At 42.5% G+C, this 20,874-nt stretch overlaps 1 protein-coding gene across 6 annotated transcripts in view; it reads left to right on the plus strand.

The window, feature by feature from the left end:
* Window positions 1-20,874, plus strand: part of FAM107B (family with sequence similarity 107 member B) — a 187,525-nt gene that overhangs the window by 154,476 nt on the left and 12,175 nt on the right. The window contains exon 1 of one of the 6 annotated variants that reach the window (XM_012738005.3): window positions 6,888-8,108. The exons of 4 other annotated variants lie outside the window; for them this stretch is intronic. Coding sequence is in view for 1 of the 2 variants with exons in the window: in XM_075997464.1 (XP_075853579.1) it covers window positions 8,720-8,813 (94 nt within the window). In the remaining variant the exon portion in view is untranslated. Of the gene's footprint in view, window positions 1-6,887; window positions 8,109-8,623; window positions 8,814-20,874 lie in introns of those variants that run through there. One more of the 6 variants, XM_075997464.1, reaches the window with a different exon arrangement.

Here is a 20,874-nt window from a genome sequence, read left to right on the forward strand (position 1 = left end):
CCGCTGCCAGGGCTTTGGGGAAGCTATGCAGTGGACCTGACAAATGCAATGGAAGAAAGTCAGTTCTTAGTGCATGCTTCCTTCTTTGACGTTTTTCTATCCAGTAATGAAAGCGTGGGCACCACTTTTGTTTTAGTCATGGAACTGTTAGTAGCTGGGTACGTTTGAGCAGTGGCAGTGCCGACCGAGGTGACCTTCTGAATTCTTCCCTTGCACAGTTGCATTGCAGGCTGGGCCGTGAAGCCAGGCGTGGCCCGCGGCCCAGATGGCATCGTGCAGCGTGAGGGGCGATGGCACGGAGCACACAGTAGGCTGCCCGTCAAGTCTGGCAGTTGCTCGCGGCTTTGTGTTGTCCGGAGCAGAGCTCTCGTTAGGTTGGGGCTGGGACAGACGTGAATATTACAACCCGGGCCAGTGTCTGGCATGCTGAGTGCTGACGGATGTGTTTGCTTTTTCAACCCCAGAATCCTGGCCAAGTTCTGAACAATCCAGAAACTCTGAGATCAGCACTTCTAGATCCTCTGTGCATTTGGGAAGAGTTACCATGGCTGCCTTTATCAGTTGTGCATTTCAACTTGCTAGCCTTCAAATCAGTCAGTTCTGATGACAGGAAGGAAGGACTAGGGCTCTTTGGAAGGTCATTTTAAACTTATCGTTGTTAGTCACTTAGCTTTCCTTTTTTTTTACTGAGTATTGAGAAAAGAATGCAATGCTCTGTGGCTGCAACGTGCCTTCTCTTTGTGTTTGGTCACCTCCAGGTCCTGAGAGCCCCAGACCAAAGGCATTGCAGCCACAAGCTTTAATGTGATTTCCTGTGAGTCGTAGATCTCTTACGGGTCACCCTGTTATTTTGTATTATAGCTGCAAATGGGCAAAGAAGAGATTTCTCACGTTTCCTTTTTGGAGACTGTGTGTGGGTTTGGAAGGCTTGTCCCACATGGCCTGATGGCGCTGCCCAGTGTAGTGGGTGAGAGTGTGTGTTTTAAGTCTGCTGGTTTGGAATCAGACTGTCCCGGCTAGTGTGGACCTCTGATCTGCCTAGTCCAGGGCTCAGGTGAGGACATGTTGACCCCAAGGAGTGAAGTTACTTCCTGAAGACGCAGAGCCTGTGAGTTGGCAGAGCTGGGATTGTGCCTGGCATTTCTGACACCTGAATCTGTGCTCTTTGACAAAGCCATGCCTGTGCCATTTAGTTAACTGTAAAGAAAAGGGTTGAGCGACAGATGTAATGAGGAAACAAAAATCACCCAGTTATTCCAAGTCACTGAATTGAATCTTTTTCTTTCTGCCGTGAACAATTTAAGAGAAAACAAATTTGTGTCTTGCTAATGGGGTAGAAACAGAACTTATTTTTAGAAGATAAGAATGAGCAAGATAAAACTAGGTTAAAGTTAGAAATAAAATGTTAGTCTAGGGTATTTTGTATGTTTGTTTTATAATCAGGCTTTAAATTATGATGTTAGTGGGAGTATAATTCCAAGTTCATAATGTCATCAATATGTAATTAAAATAATAGGTATATTTGTAAATCTGCTTTTGTTAGGTAATGTTATTTAATCTAATAGTTTTATAATCAACTTTCTTCCTTGAGATAAAAAAACATTGTATCTCTTCAAATTATTAAATACCTTTGTAATAACAGTGTCCTGTTTCCTAAACATTTATAAATTCAATTTATATCATTTAGGTTTATGGGTGCCTTTTTTCCAAGTCAAGATTATAGTTTTGGTCATAAATCCCTCTGGTTTGAGAAAGTAGTGATTTCTTAATACTTGGAAGATAGTTTTGTACTAATTATTGGTGTATGTGTAATGCAAAAGCAAATAGCTCAACTGCTTAATACCAATCTGAAAAGGCATTGTTGTCCACTGTTGCTGTGACAACTAACACTTTAAGTCTAATTTGTAGCTAACTTGTTATATACCATAGGAGCACACATACAGATTTATTCTATACTTGCTTTAAAACATGCCTTGCTTCAGTCATTAGGTGATGTTGTATTACTGGCATGTCTTTCATCTATTTGGTTAAATGAACTTGGTTATGCACTTTGGTTAATTACATTTACCAGTCTGTCACTGCCTCTGTTTACCCGCTGTTTTTGGTGAAGGATTGGAGAGGATGGGATGGCAACTGTTAACTAATACAGGAAAGAAAGGGACAGGGTAACCCTCTTTTGAAAAATTCTGTCGAAACTTATTAGCTACTTGGTACTGGTACTTCCTGTTTCCAAAACCAATGTTTATGTAATTCTGCGCTCCACTGAGAGATTGTTTATTGCCTGGAGCTGAATTCCTGGCATATTTGAGGCCCTGCCCCTCTGATTTCTGCCAAATCTCCAAGCCACAACTGGCCCGATCACATCCCTCTCACACCAGCAGTACCTGCCTCCGGGTGCCTCAGTGGTAAAGACCTTGTTGGGTAAATAAGTTTAACCCTGATGGGTGTTGCTGAGCATTCCTGCTGCCTAATCTGAGTCCTGGCCCTTTTGGCTCTCTGCATGACATTGTCTTGGCTTTGAATTAAGCCTGACAAATTTGCCCCATCTGACCCATGTTAGAAACCCACCTCCCTTCCTTTAGTAAATATACTAATGATGGGTATCGTATTACTCACACCCACAGCACTGATGAACTGGTCATATTACCTAAGGTCGGTGAAAAGTATTCACACGGGGGAGGTGTGTTTGAGGGGTGCAGGTTGTGGCAGGGTGGAGGGAAAAAAGACAAAGCCTGTTCCCGACTCTGAACAGGTGAGGCCAGCTTACCTGTGATGATATTATCTAATATATACGACACGTGTATGGTTATGAGCCTTATGTGACAGGCCAGGGTTGTCAGTCCAGACTGCAAGTCTGGGAGGTGAAGACAAGGTGCTCAGCTCAGAAGGCAGCATGAACCCGAAAAAGAGTTTTGAAATGAGCCAGCCTGTGTTTGAATCTTGGCTTTCCCATGATTAGTTGTATAAAATTGGCAAGTTTCTTAGCCCTTCTGGCTCTCAGAACCTACCTCGCAGTGTTGCTATAAAAATTCGTGAGCTAATGGATATGGGCAGGCAGGACTGTGCAGCCCACAGCTAATATTTATCGAGCAATTATTTTCCTTGCTTTTATGGTTGAACTCAGGTTAGCTACTACGTGGCATAGCTGGGCTGCTGAGCTGCTCAGACTGCAAGGCTGAGGCTCTTCTGTTCCTCACTGTCACTGTTGGCCCATCTGTTTTTGCCAGGAAGAAAAACAGATCGATTCTTCGTGTCTCCCCGACCTTTTCTCACCCCATGTCCTGTGTGGTGGGGACAACTGGCCGTTGACTGTTTGGTTCCTGGTACCTGGGCCTTGAGAACTTCCTTCTACCCATTGTCAACTCTGGCTAAGGGTGTGGAATTTTGTTCAGCTTATTAAAAAACTATACAAAGAGAATTATTGTTTTGGCATTAAGAAGCTTATTAAGTGTTGTTTTTTTTTAAAGGCAAATGCAGTTGAAGCTGATTTTAAATATTTGGATGTACTATATTAATTTATTTGTGGATAGAGAAACTACTGCAGCTGCTTTTAAAAATTAGTTTAATAAATGGGGAACCCCCCACCCCTACTATTTTAGTCATCTTTATTCCTCAGCTTCTATCACAGCAGGGAAAAAAACGTACCTAATCATAAATAAATATAATTCTTGAAGTAATCTTTAATTTGAATTCCCTCCCTCATTTACACAGATAAAGGGATTTGAGGTTATTCTTTAATGATTGGAGTAGGGATAGTTTAGAAATTAGGCAGAAGAGAAGATGATGTACCAGTATCAGTGATACTAACCCAGATAAAACTTCTTCAGGGTGTCCCATTTGGAAGGGACGGTGGCAGCTGGCATGCAACAGCTCATCCCGTTGACATTTCTGTTGGATGTCTTCACGTGGTTTTGCTTTGCTCATCTTAAGAGACCTGCCAGATGATCATGGCAAGTAAATGAATTAGGACAGGCTCTTTCAAGCTGCAAATAGGTCCATTAGTGGGTCGTGAAATCAGCTTAGTGGGTCACAACGGCATTACAAAAAAGTGAAAGTGAAATAATGAACATATCAGGGTATACAGTGTTGTAAATGCTGTTCGTATTGCTTCTGAAAACTTTTGCTTCATCTATTCTCATTGTGTGTGGAGGGTGTGTATACTTATTGTATATACACTCTATGTAACTCACTGTGTATAAAGTGGGTTATAGGAAGAAAAATTTAAAAGCCACTGATCTGGGATGTTTTAGAAAATTTATCCAAGTTCTTTAGAGTGAGTCTAATTGTACACAGAAGGAAAGAGCTTATAACTGAATCTTAACTATCTTTCCATCCGAGTGGATTCATTGTGACCCTTCTAGGGTTTAGGACTTTGGTCATCACAATGGCATTGTTTTGCAGCATATCTCTGACTTCTGTGGTTCCCACTATGATCATCCCAAGCATGGTGTCTAGATGTGAGAGTCACACTCAGCCAAGCCAGTTGTCACAAACACAATTACACAGAGTAGATATGCCCACATAAACTAATTTTCAAATTAAAAATGTGTTTTTGTTTCCCTTGAAGTTGTCATTTTTCATCTCTCTACACCAAATCCATATCCTTTACAATAGAACCACACTGTATATATCACAGAAGGGAAGCCTCCAAGGAGGCTGTGTGTGGCAGAAGTGGGCAGAAAGGGAGGACAGTCCAACCTCTGTAGGGTTGAAATATGAGAAACTAGCTTCTCAGCCCACCAAGAAGACTCCAAAGCACAGGGGAGCTTTGGGAGAATTTGGTAAAGCAAAGAAAGCTAGAAATAACGACTGCTGTTGAGACTGGCATATCAGAGGATTAAACTATAGAAGAAAAACAAGAGATTCCTTAACATTGGCAATAATATATTGCTATCAGGCATAATAATTTTTAGTAATGGTAATACAGAGATTTTTTTTCCAGAGCTAATACATTTTATAAATGGAAAGTAAGTTTTATGACTTCAATTCTGAAGATTCATAGATGAAATTAGGAAAATAGAGGCCTTCCTAAGCGAACATGCCATGTGTACCATTTTGTTTTTCTAATATAATTTAATATAAATGTATTTTCTAATATAAACCCAACTTTAAAATCTTAGATAAATTGTACTCACAAATACTTGGGATATTATTTAGTTTGACATTTATAAGATTACAAATGGAAATAGAATTTATTTCCAGATTTTGTTCTTTGAACTCTGAATCATCTTGAAAAACTTTTAAAAGAATTGTCTCATTTTTCATGGCCCTTCTGCAACATTTTACTTAAAGTGCTTAATCCGTTTAAAAAAAATAAAACTATCCTACTGTAATTAAGCTTTTCAGATTCATTTTTTACAAAAGGAGTAAGGGAAGTAGTTAGCTATCATGATACATTTCTAATTTCGTATTAGAGAATTATAATTGTTCTTCCAGAAGTGATTAATGGTTTCCTTTATAACCAGCTGTCAGTAAAAGACAAGTTTTCATTATGAATATATAGACATGTCATTTGTCCTTGTCCTTTTCATTTAATTAAAGTGACCAGTAGCCCCTATTAGTGTGAATTAAAAAATAGGTACTATTCAAATAAAGTTCTAATCTTTGTGACAGGAACCGTGAGAGAAGTGAAAGCTGATGGGAAGTTTCTGGATGCTGAGTTCTTGGGTAATGAATCTGGTTGCAACAAAAGAAATGAAAACATTTACAGCTTGTGTAACTACAGGGAGAGAAGCAGAGTTCATTTCATGTGGACCCGGTATCAGGCAGAGCATTTACTTAAGAGTTGCCACCCTGTTCCATTCTTTCACTTGATCATTATTGCTACTGTAGGATTGAAGTCTCTTGATGATGTGTTGACACTCTGGGAAAACAGTATTTGACCATAGAATTATTAGGTAGTAACAGATTTGACTGAAATGCCGTGACTTGCTGATGAAGGGATATGTTGGTATTTGGGGCAAAAGTCATACCACCTGGTGGCTGTGGACTTGGGGAGCTGTAGACTCAGAGATAGGTAGTTGCTGTTCTCACGTGCTTGCATAAGGGGAGGAAGCAGTGACTATTTAGACTTTATTTTGAGAGAGAGAGAGAGAACTTACCTGAGGATGGAAGCTACCAAGTAAAGATGAGTCTGATCACTCAACTTCTGTAGGATCTGGATTATAACTGATGTATCCGTTCCCTATCATTATAACTAAGTGATTACTTCTCTAAGACCTCTTTTAACTCCAGAATTATATGAATCTTTGAAATATTGAGTATTATCTAAAACAATGAGCCCTTTCTAATTCCCATAAGAATAAAGGTTGTTATGCTTTATAGACATCGTGGCACCTGCTGTCTGCTTGTTCACGTCAGCTCCTTGTTTTCAGGCTTTCATTATTGTTTGTTTCTTGTTGGCCAAGTACGGTTCTGGCATTTTTCCCCATTCTAATTTTGAAGGTTTTCCTGTGCCTGTTACTGTCCATACAGATAGTGTAAGGCTTCAGCTTAGCCCCTTGGGGAGATCACTTCCAGTTTCTGGATTTGGATGGCTGAGATAACTGTTTATGGTAACTGGTTTCATGGAGCTGGAGTTGCCTTTTTTTTTTTTTTTTTTTACCCCATGACTCTGTAAGGCAGCCTGTGGGAAAATGGTAAGGCCTGGAGTTTTGGAACAACAAGCTTCCAGAGGGAGTTGAATTAATGTGGAGAGTTCAAGCAAAGAAGGGTTGAGCTGGTGTAGTTGACTCTCTTGTTCCGGTGCCTACGCCCACTACAAATGTGTTTGTGTTTGAACTTTTGCCCAAACCCCCTTCGTTTAAAAAGGGAGGTTTTGAATAGATGGAAAAGCTAAGGCTGAAAGGGCTTCCATTAGCAAGTCTCCCATCTTTGTTACTCTTTACAGCTTTCATTATAGATGTTGTGATTACTAAACACTTCTAAGAAATTATCATTGCTGTTGTTTCCCCTTCAGTGTGTAGCTGAGATCCAGAGTAGCCAAATGAGGGGCCCCGTGATCCCCTTGTCGGGAGACTGGCATGCTTTTGAAGGCAGTTGAATTTATTGTGTACCTTAGTCTGTACAGGCTGCCATAACAAAATACCATAGACTGAGTGGCTTCAACAATAGGTATTTATTTTTCAGTTCTGGAGGCTGAAAGTCCCAGTGGAAGGTGCCAGCAGATTTGGTTCCTGGGGAGGCCTCTCTTCCTGGCTTGTGGATGGCAGCCTTCTCCCTTCTCACTGTGCCCTGGCGTGGCAGGACATGGGGCAGGGGCAGGAACATTGAGAGAGCCAGTGAGCTCTGGTCTCTCTTCCTCTCCTTACAAGGACACTAATCCCATCATGGGGGCTCCAGCCTCATGAGTTCATCTAAACCTTACTACCTTCCAAAAGCCCCACCTTCACTTTAGGGCTTCAACACACGGACGCCAAAGGTCACAACTTTCAGCCCCTGTCAACCTGTGTGGGGCACAATTGATTGACTGCCAACAGCCATTGCTGCTTCCTCTTAACTGGTGACAGTGCCAGACCACGTTTTCCCAGCGGTCTTTGTTGCCGCATGGTCACGTGGCGCCGTTCTGGCCAATGAGGTGAAAGCAGCCCCCCACCTGACCCCGGGGGCCTCTGGGAGTGCCCTCTCGGCCAGCTGCCTAGAACAACTATGGCGGCCATCTCTGCCGTCTCCTCCAGTGTATTGGGGAGCTGCTGAGGCGGGGCCAGACAGTGAGGAGAGCCCAGTTCTCAGGGAACACCCGCACCTCTGAAGCATCTGTGGACTGACCGCAGCGGACCTAGTCTACCAGGGAGGACCCTTTTCTACCTGGAGCTGGCGGGAGGTGCCTGCACCCCACCCCCTCGGCGTCCGTGTCACAGGGTTGTCGCCGCTCTCGCTGTGTTGTGTGTGCCCGTCCTATCCACTGAACTGCGAGCTCCCTGCACATCGGGGACCCTGTCTCGTTCCCTCCAGATCTTTAGGGCCTACCCTGTCCTCACAGGGCTCCCTTGGCTCCTGCTCTTGTCGACAGCTGCAGGTTTTCTCTCCCTGTCTTGCTTTCGGCGTCCTCTGTAAGAAGTCCGGCTGTTTGTTGTTCACAGAAAGCCCATGAGGTACCCCGAAGGGAGGTAAGTGGGAAAACAGACTTTAATTAAAAGTACCTGGGCTGTGTAAGTAGCTGCTCTCCGGGGTTTAGTTAGAGACAGACAATTCTCCAAAGACCGAGACGTAGACATGCTCCACTCCTCACACTCGTTTTTCACTGTGCAAGCAGAAATCAAATAAGAGCTGACTTACGTTCTTCTAACTATGAAACATTTGAACCATGCAGAAAAAATACCTGGTAACCATTGTTTCTGGCATGAAGGTCTCTCTTTTAAGAGTGGAAAATTAAGCTTTCCAGACAAACACTTAACTGTGCAGTATTTTAAATTGAAATGCAGATTGGGCATCCCAAATCTGATATCCAGAATGCTCCAAAATCCAGAACTTTTTGAGCTCTGACATGATGCTTAAGTCAGATTTTCAGAAATATTTGCAAATATTCCAAAGTTTGGGGAAAAATCTAAAATCGTAAACACTTCTGGTCCCAAGCATTTCGGTTTTTGTTTTTTTCCAGGAGTCCATGGAAAGACATAGTCCCAAACATTACAGATAAGGAATACTCAGTCTGTAGTAAGTGAGTGGTTGGAACTCAGAAAACATTCTTCCATAGAAACAAACCTGTTTAACCCACAATATGGCAGACATACAGAGATTTGACATGAAAAGTTGTAAAATGATAGGATTCCTGGCTGTCATTTTACCAGTAAGGAAACAAACCCAGAGAACTGGTAAGTCAGGATTTAGGTTTGTGGACCTTTTATTTAAGGTTCTTTCTACTCTACCATATGTAACTTAAGACAAAAATGTCGAATTTCATCAGCCAAAACCCATGAGGAACATGTGCAGTTGTATAGAAGTTGGCTTCATTGAGCTTGCTTCAGCAGGGGCAAGTGTATCCAGAAGAACCTTGGGATTATCTGGGAAAGGCAGTTTGGGGTTGTGCTTGGACTGAGTGATTGGAAGGTGGGATTAGGGAATTGGAGCCAGATCTGGGTCAGACATGGCCGGGAATCACAATTCAGTGATTGGGTATCTTAACGATTTTTATCTAGTGGAATTAGAGTGGCTGTTTAGTAAAGAATTAGCAATCACACACGTTAGTGAATAAAAAGGGGTTGGTTGGTCCTTCTTAGAGTGATAGTATGATCCCTTCTGTTTCTCATTGTGAGCATTTATTGTGTTCTGTTGGGAATACTGGGATTGAGTTGTCAGTAAAGCTGATCTTCCATGGTTGTTGGTGGGGCTTATTTCTCATTTGTTTAATATTTTATTTAATTTTATCCTGAATGCTGATTCTTAAGGAAGGTTAAGTTTTCAGGGTCTCACTTTATCACCCAGGCTAGAGTGCAGTGGCGCAATCACAGCAATCCTCAAGTGATCCTCCTATGTTGGCTTCCCAGTGTGCTGGGATTACAGGAATGAGCCACTGTGCACAGCCAGGAAGGGTAGTTTTAATAGGAGAAAAATGAGATGGTAAGTAGGCAGTTAGAGGATGTCTAAATGACTGTGTCTGAGTGGTCACTATTTTTTAACATTGTAATTGCTCAGTGGTAACATCTCAAATTTTAAGAAAGGCAAATGGGTGGTTTTCAACCTTGAGAGGCTTTAAAAAAAATTATCACAAAATGACTTTGTACTGTCCTGAAATTTGGCAGGACACAGAGGCAAATAACTGTGGTGCTATTGTAAAGTTTAATTTAAACATTTTTGTAGTCATCAAAAATGCCATACAGTTATTGATCAAGAGGTAATGTTAATTGCAGTGTTATTGATAGTCTCAAAAATACCCCCAAGACACTAGAAAATGTGGAAAATCAATTTAGAAAATTAAGAAAGCAGTTGGACGTGGGAGCAGCAGTGTGGGCTAGTGAAAGAATGGACCAAAGCCAGCTCTTGGTCTTAATGTTCAGGCTTTGCCACCTTGTGGTCCAGAAAGGCTTTGAACTTGGACATTTCATCTCTCTGGGCCTCAGTTTCTTTATCTGTAATAATGAGGAAGTAGAACAAATGGTCTCTGTGTTCCTTCTACAGTTTCTGTCAGTAAGTCCTTTTGAAGATAGAGTCTCTTCTGTTGAAAATAGTAGTTTGTTTGGTCATTTGGGCCAGGTTATACATTTTATTACTATTCAGCTCTTAAAGACAGGAATATTTAAGGCTTTGAAAGCTAGTCCAGCAGGAAGTTTTTTCTGGTCTCTTTAGTTTCCTTCCTCTCAGGAATGACTTGGCCTAAATCAGCCATCTTCCCCGTCCATCCCCTTTGTAGTTTCCTGAAATGAATAACCGAAGTGTTTCCTCCTCAGAAAATAACATACAAGAAAAACGCCAAGGGTGTTTATTCAGGAATTTGCAGTTTAGGAATAAAGTGTACTATATTTTGCAAAGTTTGATTTTGTGAATATAAAATAACATAAATATTTAAGTACTGGCATTACATGCAAATCTTGAAATAATGCAGAAACCAAAAAAGTAAAAGAAATTCATCATTTCAAAGATGGTAGGCCAAGTTGTTTGGAAATTGTGTTTATGGGTTTGCTACATGGCCACCCCACGCTAGCAGGCTGTGGCAATGCCTTACTTGTTCAGCATGTCATGTCCCATGCTGTCGCTGGTTGTATTCAAATTTCTGCTAATGTGGGCTGGTATTTCATGTGCACTCGGATCTAAGCATCTTTTTATAGTCTTCAATGATGTCAGCCAAGTATTAATCAAGAGATTTGTTAATGATGCTTCTAGTGATAGTGCCAAAACACCCTCCAATCACAATAGCACTTTGTAACAGAAGTGGTCAGCCTCTGTGAAGATCAAACAACAGGTGGGATGCATCATGCATCATGCATTTAGAGAAAGAGCACAGAGCACACTTCCAAATATGAGAGTTAATAGAGAGAGGCACTGTTGCAAAGTAGTTCAGAGAGTGGACTCGGGAGCTAGCTGCGTGACGCTGCCATTTGCTAGCTTTGTAGACTTAAGCAAGTTACCTAGCCTCTCTGGGCCTCAATTTCCCCATCTGTACAATGGGGTGAATTTAATATCTATCTCAAAGGTTGTGGGGCACATAGTAATCATTATGAAGACAGAGATTCCAATCTGGTAGATCTCAGGTAGGGCATTTGCATTTAACAAATTCTGTGGTAGTGCTGATGTTGCTGGGCCTGGGACAACACTTTGAAGGTAACTGTGCTGTGCATTTCTTTTTTTATATACACAAATGCACATGTTGGCATTTGCTTTGCCAAGAAAAACAACAAGCAAAAAAATGGTATACTGTGTTGGTACCTGATATTTTTCTCCTACTTAATGCATTGTGAATATTCCCTTTTATTTATTTATTCTAATATGTATTAATATGATTTTAAACTGCATTGTAGGCTGGGTGTGGTGGCTCACGCCTGTAATCCTAGCACTCTGGGAGGCCGAGGCAGGAGGATCGCTCAAGATCAGGAGTTTGAAACCAGCCTGAGCAAGAGTTGAGACCCTCGTCTCTATTAAAAAAAAAAAAAAAAGAGTAGAAGGAAATTAATTGGCCAACTAAAAGTATATAGAAAAAAATTAGCTGTGCATGGTGGCGCATGCCTGTAGTCCCAGCTACTTGGGAGGCTGAGGCAAAAGGATTACTTGAGCCCAGAACTTTGAGGTTGCTGTGAGCTAGGCTGATGCCATGGCACTCTAGTCAAGGCAACAGAATGAGACTCTGTCTCAAAATAAATAAATAAACAAATAAATAAATAAACTGCATTGTATTCATTATTAGGTATTTAGGTGATTTCCAATTTTTTCACTATATAGATCATGCTGGAACAAATACTCTTATACATACACACTTTTGTCTATGTCTCTCTATATCTCTTTGGGGTAAATTCCTACAAGTGGAATCACCAGGCTCAAGGGTGTTCATGTTAAGGCCTCCTGCCACACACTGCCAATAAATTCTTTGGAAAAGAAGTAGTAGAAACTTGTGTTCTTATAAGTCATCTATGAGAGTAGATACTGGAGGAGAAAAGACCTTGTCATTAACTTTTTCCATGTGTATTTGGACTCTGTGGGAATTGTAAGAAGAATATCTGTGGATTTAGACTAGGCAAAGATACTCCAGGAGAACTAGGGGAGGAGGACTAGGGCTGAACTGTGCTTTGAGTTCAGGGAGTTTCTGGGGGATTCAGGTGAATTAATTTAATGATGCTGTAATATATGTTTGATATGGGTGATTTTATGCAAAGAGGAATAAACATTGCTTTATTTTTATTTATCATATATGGTATATGTAATTACTGCTGCTAGTCCAAGGGTCTCGATTTTTACAAAAAGTGTTTCTTGACTATGATACCTAGGAGCACCTTTGGTTTCATGTGGTGTGTTCCACTCTCCATTCCTGTGTGAGCCTGCCTGGCCCTAGGCCGGGCAGCCTAGGCTCTTCTAGGGGAACTTGGAATGAGGCTGGATGCAGCTGGGGAAATTCAGCATCATTCCCCCCAAACCCACTGACAGCAGGTTTCATGTGGTGAAGTCAGGGATTCTTGGGAACAGGGGTGTGTAGAAGTGGAGGCCAATGTGGGTTTATGTGGAATCCAAGGGGAGCCCCCTCCGCAGGTCAGGCTGGCCCTCACCGTGGGGCTGGAGCTCCACAGCCTTTGATTGTAAGATAAGCTGAGATCTTCATTATCACAACATTTAACAGGTAAGGGATCTCAGGGGTCATCTGGCCCAGCCTTCTCTTTTTACTGATAAGGAGGTTAAATAATTTATGATTTTTAGTGCAGCTTCACCATATAAGAAGTTTTTTTTTGTTGTTAAATTTTTAGAATATAATAGCGAGCCTTGGAACAGAGTTGGCTGCTTTTATTTCCTTTTTCTGGATGAGCTGAGGTTTTCAGAACTGAAGCAGCCACGTGGTGGACAGGCAAAGCAGGAAGGACAGACAGGGACACAGAGAGCGAGGTACCCTGTGGTCTTCTCACCCAGCCTGGGGATGGAGTTAATTTCAGGTCCACTTGTGCTGCTCCCAAGGCAGGGGTCCTGCACCCCCATGCCTCTCTCCCAGGGCAGGCCGAGCTCAGAGCTGCACAGTCCTTCCTATAAGGTCCCCAAAGGCTTCAGAATGACCTTGGAGGACAAGCAGCTCTCTTCTGAGCCAGTCTCGCCTTTCTTATTGCGATTCAAAAAATTTTCATCATTTCCTTTTAGTAAAGAAACACTTGTGACAATTCCTTCTTTAAAAAGCAGTAGCTGCCCTGAACACAAACTGTGCCTTTTACCACTGGGTGACACTGTTAGACCTCAGAACACTCACTCTTCAGTGGTAGAATCAAGAGTCCTAGAACTTCAGATTTCAACAAGCTCTTTTATGTAGAAGACAGAAAAAATCCAAATCACTTAATAGTCATCTGTCAAATGTTATTTGATAAGTATAATTTATCAGTCTAAGGCAATCTTAAGGCCATTGAGTTTAAGGCAGTCAGTTATTAAAGGAATCCATTAATTGGACATCATTTCGATTGCTTAGAGGTTTATGCAGATTAATGTGCTGCATTTCAATGAACTAATAATTTCATGAGAATATTTACGCAAGTCAATGTATTAGTATTTATTTCCAACCAGATAAAAATCTGGGTTATCTTTCTAAGGCAAAAGACTCATTGTTTTGCTACATAGCAATTAACCTTACGGATTTTCAGGGGGATTTTATTGAACCATTTTATTCAAGACAAGGTATAATCTGCTAGTTAGAAAAATGGGCGTTTGGTTCCTGGTACTGATCTGTATCAAGAAGAATGTGTCCCTAACTAGTTCTGGGCTCCTTCAAGGTCACATGAGGACAGAGAATTTGTTCAAAGCATGAGTTGACCTTGCCTCCCCTGTTTTTGGCTCCTGTAACTCTGAGGTCTACGCTTCCCAGGTTTGACCTGAGCATTAACTGGTCAAATTCAGGTGAACAGTATGTGACTGAGATGTTTCTGAGGATTAGAAATGAGTAAGAGGCTTTCCCTTTGCGGGCTTAACAAAAAGGATAAGAAAACTTCAGATTTGATCTTAATAGCAGCAGACTCTAGTATCCTAAGAGAAGTATTAATAGTGTCCCATAGGGATGTAAAGGAGGAACACGAAGAGGAATCAGGACAGACTTGGTGGAGTGAGCTCCTCCATGTGGGCATGAATCCTTCAGCATTTGCTCTGTTCAGTCAATACACTGTATAAAGCACCCATGGTGTGAAACGCCACCCGGGGCTGGGGAGTGCGATTGGAGTAAGACCAGAGGTGGTGTGGGTCCCCATGCAGCCCAGCCAAAGGCATCGGTGGCTCCAGGTTTCTACTCGTCACCATGTGGCTGCTTCTACTTTGTATGGCTTCTGTACAAGGCCTTGTGCCAGAGCTGTCAGGGAGATGATGGGTCTCACTCTGCAGGCTCTTATTTTCTTCAGAGATTCGCATCTGTACCCTTGCAGGGGGACAACACAGAAACACAGATCAAACGAGAGGAGATGGCTCCTGAGGAGGGGGCGTGGAGGAGTCGCCGAGAGGCAGCTGCAAGCGAGGTCTTTGCTGGCCTGGAGCTCCAGGGAAAGAGGGACAGAGGTGGAGTAGTTGGGAATGTGTGTGGTGGCCAGGTGGGACGGAGGCCAGGGAGCCAAGGGCGGGCTTCTGAGAACGAGAAATGAACATGTGAACTCGGGTTCTAACAGTGGTGATGGGGGGGGGGAGTTCAAGTACATTTATGAAAAGGAATCGATGATTGATTGATCTTCAAAGCTGAGGACATTGTCAGAAATAAGTTAGATTTGAAACCCCTGGTGGGTCATGGAAACTTTCAGAAAAAGTAGTCAGGGGAAGGTAGTGAGGGATTATTTCAGTGAGAAGTTGGTGTGTGTGGCGTCTTCTCTGTTGCTTTTTGAAAAACAGTAGCTTCACCTTAGATTTGCCTGTACTACAGTGTGAGCTTCGGGCGGGGGGCGGGTGTCTGGTCTGTCCTGGGTCTTCCTCACCACCTGGTGCCCCAGAGGCCCTCAGGAAATGGGCAGGTGAGGTGGAGCTCAGCGTGGCACATGCTCATTCTGAGGTGGACTATCCAGGAGGCAGTGGGAATTTTGGAGCCAGAGCTCTTCGTATACATTTAAGAAATGGCTCACATAGTGGAAGGGGTAAGAATGTCTGAGGTCTCCGGAGGCAAGGCAGAGAGAAGAGAACAGGGAGGTGGACCTATTCCTGGTCAGCTGTTGGTAGTGAGGGGCAGGAAGGGAAGAGGAATCTTGGGCAGAAAGCTGGGGGGAGGACAAGGAGAGGGTGCTCCCAGGTGCTGGCCTTCAAACCAAGGAGAGGGACAACAGCTTTAAATGCAGGGAGAGGCTGAGGAGGATGTCACTGAAGAAAAAGCCCCCTGGACGTGGGCTGTTATTGCGGAGAGGAACATACTGCTGTAAATGTTTGAAGAATGGCATTTGTTTTCTGTTAGTGACCATGGTGGCTGTTTGTCCTTGGCTGCCTCACGGATCACAGCCCATAGGGACAGACCTTGAGGGCCAGAAGCATGGGCACCTCTTATCTGAAAGAACATCTGCCTGGCCCAGTGATACAGCCAGCTCCTAGATAACAGTTGGTCAGGAGGATATTTGCCAAAGCCCTTCTCAGGGTGAGATTTCTCTAGATTAGTTCTCAGTGCCATTCATTTTCCTGGAATAAGCACTGGTTTGGATGATAAGCCACTCTGTACTTTCTGGACTTCAGATGGGACTAAGCAGGCGGGGGCGTGCAGAACTGCGGAGCTGAGCAGGCTCTGACTTGCAGCCCTGGTGTAGCTGTGCCATGTGTCACCTATGCACGGGGTGGATGCCAAACCTCTGGACACCTTTCTCACTTCTGGCATGGGTGTGCTGCTGTAGGCCAAGGCTTAGGAGCACTTCTCCCTCCCATCATGCACTACTCACAGAAGTAGGGTAGTTCCACAACCTACCAGGGAATTCTAGAATCTGCACTGGAGTGGAGGAAGTGAGTGTGCAGAATTGTGTCTTATCTTAAATCCTAGGACTTGTTTAGGGAACTGAAAAAAATCCCCAAGGATCAACCTCTTGCCCCAGGGCAAGGGGATGTTATAGTTGGCTCAGGCCCCATGAGAAATTTTACTCACCTCTTAAATCATTTTCATTTCCTCCCTTGACCCACAACTTAATGAGTCCTTATTTATTTTATATTAGTTTTGTTCTTTCTAGAGACTTATTTTCTTATACCTGAGTGTTTTTCATTTCTCTTTATGTTTTGTCTTCAGACGTTTCTAAGTTAGTTTGAAATCCAACTTTCTAGCAAAACTGGACTATTCGGGAACTACTTTGTGTTTTTAACTTTTACTTTGGCTTTAATCATGATATAATTGGGTGATGCAGAAAACACCTCTTTTGGGAAATTGTTGGACTTTGGGGAGCTAGAAGGCAGAAGGAATTTAGTTGCAGGAGCATTTTGCTAGTTTCCATGGAAAGCAACCCAAACTTTGGTTGGTTGACCCTCAGCCTTGCTTTCTGATCCTGCAGCAGCAGAGTTTTGGGTGCCCAACTTTGGCATAAGTCTCCCTGAGATCAGCTTCAGTCATTATGCTTTCTGAACAACCATTGTATTTGTATGAGTAATTTTTTGTTGAGTGTGAATGTAAATGAATTGTTAATAGTACAGAAGCCTGATTTTAAACGTGCAGGAATAGTAAACTGTATGTCAGATGCAATAGAACAAGGTGTAGAAAAGTAAACTATTATAGTACATTGTAGGATATTTTTGTTATCTGTCCCCAGCCCCTTGCTTTTCCACAGGGTTTGACTGAAAATTATGCAAAACATGCCTCTAAAAGGATCTCACTTAATTTCTGGTAGGGCTTTTCTGTGACATTGTTCTCTATCAGCAGGTGATTAGTTCAGATTCCAGGATGGACATGGGAAGGAAGAGTTAAACTCTTTATATCAGGCTGAACTAAGAGATGTTACGTTTTTGTAGATCCCTCCTATTTATGTATATAATTGCTCTGCGCTCAAGATAGTTATTCACGACAGATTACCGAGAAATCTGAGAGGAATGGCCATCCCACCTTACCGGTGAGAGGACTGAAGTATTGAGACTGGGAAATGATGGGGTTTTCGAGGCTGCCGGCCCCACCCTGTGGTTTGGCCTTGCCTGTCAGGGATTTTCTCTTCTCCCCCAACACTTCCTCCTTGTACCCTCTCTGTCACCATTCCATGTCCAGATTGAAAAAATGAACAGAGGCCAGGATTGGGATTGTCCATTAAGATTCTTTGTCGAAACTAGTATACTACTAGTATTTGGTCCTCCATTTTCATGTATGTGGGACATGAATTAGTGGAGAGTTAGAGTAATGAATTAGTATGTTAGGACTATTTACCTGTCCAGTTTGTTGAGCATCTGCCAGGTAGGCAGGTGCTGTGTAGGGTAGATGTTTTCCCTGAGTTTTCTTTAATGCTTAGAACAACACTGCAAATACAGGTATGCTAGCTCCAATTTCCATTTGAGGAAATCAAGCCTCAAGTTAGGTAATTTGTATACAGTCAAATAACTGATAAGTGACCTAATCCAGCATTCTAAGATAGGACTGGTAGTCTTCAAACATGATGCTCTTTTGCGTTATACCATGTATCTTCTCATGGTCTGAGCAGGGTTTAAGATGTCTCCATCTTAACATTATGTTAAAAAAATTGTAACAGTGTTGCAGCAATGAAATAATTTCTAGATAGTAATTTTAATAGCTGTTTAGTATGTACTGTGTTTATCGAGGTATAATATGCATACAGAGAAGAGCATGCATCAAGAAAGTGTACTGAGTGATAAATTTTCAGAGTGAACACCCCTGGGTAACCAGAATCCATATCAGGAAACAACATTATCCAGACCCCAGGAGCCCCTGTTTTTACTGCCATCGACTCAGTAACCCCGCCCCAAATAACCGTTACCTGACATGTAACACTAGAGATTGGTTTTGCCTGATTTTGAACATTATATACAGGGAATCATCTTTTGCATCTGGCCTATTTTGCTCAATATTGTGTTTGTGAGATTCCGCCATGCTATTGCTTATAGTTGCTGTTATTTTTCATTGCTGCATAGTATTCCATTGGATCAACACTCTATGATGTATTTATGCATCCTACTGTTACTAGACATTTGGGTTGCTTTCAGTTTTTGGCTATTATGAACAGTACTGCCATGAACATTCTTATAAAAAAATTATATCTTTTAATGAAAATGTATCTTTTCTGCCTTCTGTCTCACTTCAATGTCATCCTTTGCAAAATGTTTTCTGTTTGGGATTGTAAAGCTATGATGTTAAAAAGTTTCTAGAATCTTGTTGAGAGATGGAAGAAATTGTCTTGTTAAAGTCAGACCTGGTTCTTCCATTCATCCATGGAATGATTAAGAGCTTCCCTCTGGAATCAGACAAACTCAAGTTCAAATTTTGGTCCTGCCCTTTAGTAGCTACGTAAACCTTGAGCAGCAGTGAAAGCGTTATTGTTACCAATTTTTTCTTCATTGTTAGTGAGTACACTAATAACTATGTTCTAGGCACTTCTGCATTTCTTTTATTCTTTATAACAACCCTATGAGATCATCTATCATTCCTTTTTCTTTCTTTTTGTTTTGAATAGGCAAGGGCACTTGTCCAAGATCATAGTTACAGTAAGTGTCAGCCTGATCTGGAGCCCATGGCCTCGAAGGTGTCAGCTTTTTTCTTTTTTTTTTTTTAAGACTCTGGGGAATAATGACTCCTATCTCCCAGGGCCGTATGAGGACTAAATGATGGGAAGCAGCTTACATAACATCTAGTGCACACACACAGACTCCAAAACGGATTCCTTTCATCGCACATCTCTAAATGGCAAAATGCTTTCAGTGCGTACTTTGGCTGACGGTGCTGGGGTCAGGGTGCGTCATGGCTGCTCTGCCCTGGCTGTCCTCAGGGAAGCAGACCTGGCATTCCGACTCTGGGCGCCTCTTGTTACTTGTGGAGCCATCGCCACCTACTGGTTGGTTCCACCTCACAAGGGCCAGCCTATCCATACTGGCTTGTGTTCCGTCTGCCTGCCCGATGTTTCCTGCCTGCCTCAGTCGTCTGTCCTTCCTCCTTTCCTCTTTTCTAAATATAAAATCTGTGCCTTATTTGTAAGAATACATTTTTGAGGGATAAAAAAACTTATGAGAAAATGAGTTTGATATTTTCCCAGGAGCGTCACTGTTTGGCATTTGTACAGCAGCACATTGGCAGCAAATTTGTTCTGAGTTCGTTGTTGTTTTAAATGACCGGCTTGGGAAGCTGCAGAGAACTTTCCTTCAGCAGCAGTGGAGCTTGGCAGACTATGAAAAAATGACATTTCTGCACTTATGTAGATTACTCCAGTGGGACATGCTCTCTAAGCCTTGGTGTCTCAGGTTTGTGGCCACAGAGGTTCTCCGGGTACTTGTCTGCTGCCTTTGGGTACTGGAGGATGTCACTATCCCCTGGTCCAAGACTGAAATTTTAGACTGGCCGTAGGGGCAGGCAAGCCAGGAGTTTGTCAGATAAAATCAATTGCCATTGGGAGAAATTCTTATCTGAACTCCCTCTCCTGCCTGCCTGGGAACTGTGGGTGCTTTGGATCCCAGAGGTGCCTTTCCTTTTTCAGGGTGACCCAGGGCTGGAATTTGCCAGCCTGCCGTCTTAAGTGACTCTTGGATTTCTCAAGATATTGCTGGAGGGGAGCCCAGAGTCCCTTAGAGACCGCCTGGGAAATAGATTCTCTGAGGAATACCTTGGAATTACTTTTAACTTTCTAGAAGTTGTTGGAGCAGTTCAAAAGTTGAATTGTTCACTTTTGATTGGCTGTGATACACCTGTAAACTGTATACATTGCCGTGTTCTGGGTGCTTATTTTAAAAAGGATTCAAGTATTAGTGCTTCTAGATAGAATTAGATTTAAAGTATTTAGGTACACATGAGACTTAGCATAATCTCTAAATTCCGATTTTTAAATCTCACAGGATTAGTTGTGAATTTTATCTGTTTGATGTAGAAGTATGCAAATGTGAAGCCAAAATAGTGTGAAAGGGAAACTCAGCTACGATAAATGTCTATTTTATTTGCCCAGTTCTGAAAGCTTTCAGTGCGAATAGTCATTGACCTCTGGGAAAGAGTCAACACAAAATACCTGGCACGGGCATGGAGCTGGGCCCAGAGTGAACCTTTGAAAGAGAAAAAAATGAAAAGCAAAGACTCCAAATCCATCTCTATGGATGGGATTTCCTTATCCTCTGGGATGGTGGGGTTTGATGATGATTTCTACTTGTTGATTAGCAGAAATGAAAGGCAGGAGTCTCATCAGGCGACATTTTTCAGTGTGTACTGTATCTGTCTAAAATGCAATTCTCTGTTATTACTCAACTGCTTAAAACCTTTTAGTGAGTCCCCTCCAGACAGGGCAGCATAAAAGGCCCTTAAAAGACCCCCATCACCAGGCCCGTCTGTGTCTTGCCTCACCCCTGCACTCTACTAGAGCCATTCAGAACTCCGTGTAGCACCTTGTCGGTGGGATAGACCTTTGTATACTTTCCAGACGGTTCTTATGTTTATAGCCTGAATGAGTCTTAGAGTCATTGCATATCATGAGAGAGAAAGTCTGTGGGCCATTCAGTTGAACTCCTGTTTTCAAAGAAACCGAGGCCATGCCCAGCCTCCCATCAAGGCAACCAGACCTTCTGAGTCACGCAGGCCACACACCCCTGAGTTATCCTTGATCCCTCTCTGTGCCTTTCACCCTCGTTTCCGGTCCTTCA

The sequence above is a fragment of the Microcebus murinus genome, chromosome 25 (assembly GCF_040939455.1).
Source record: "Microcebus murinus isolate Inina chromosome 25, M.murinus_Inina_mat1.0, whole genome shotgun sequence".
In the NCBI taxonomy this organism is placed as follows: Eukaryota; Metazoa; Chordata; class Mammalia; order Primates; family Cheirogaleidae; genus Microcebus; species Microcebus murinus.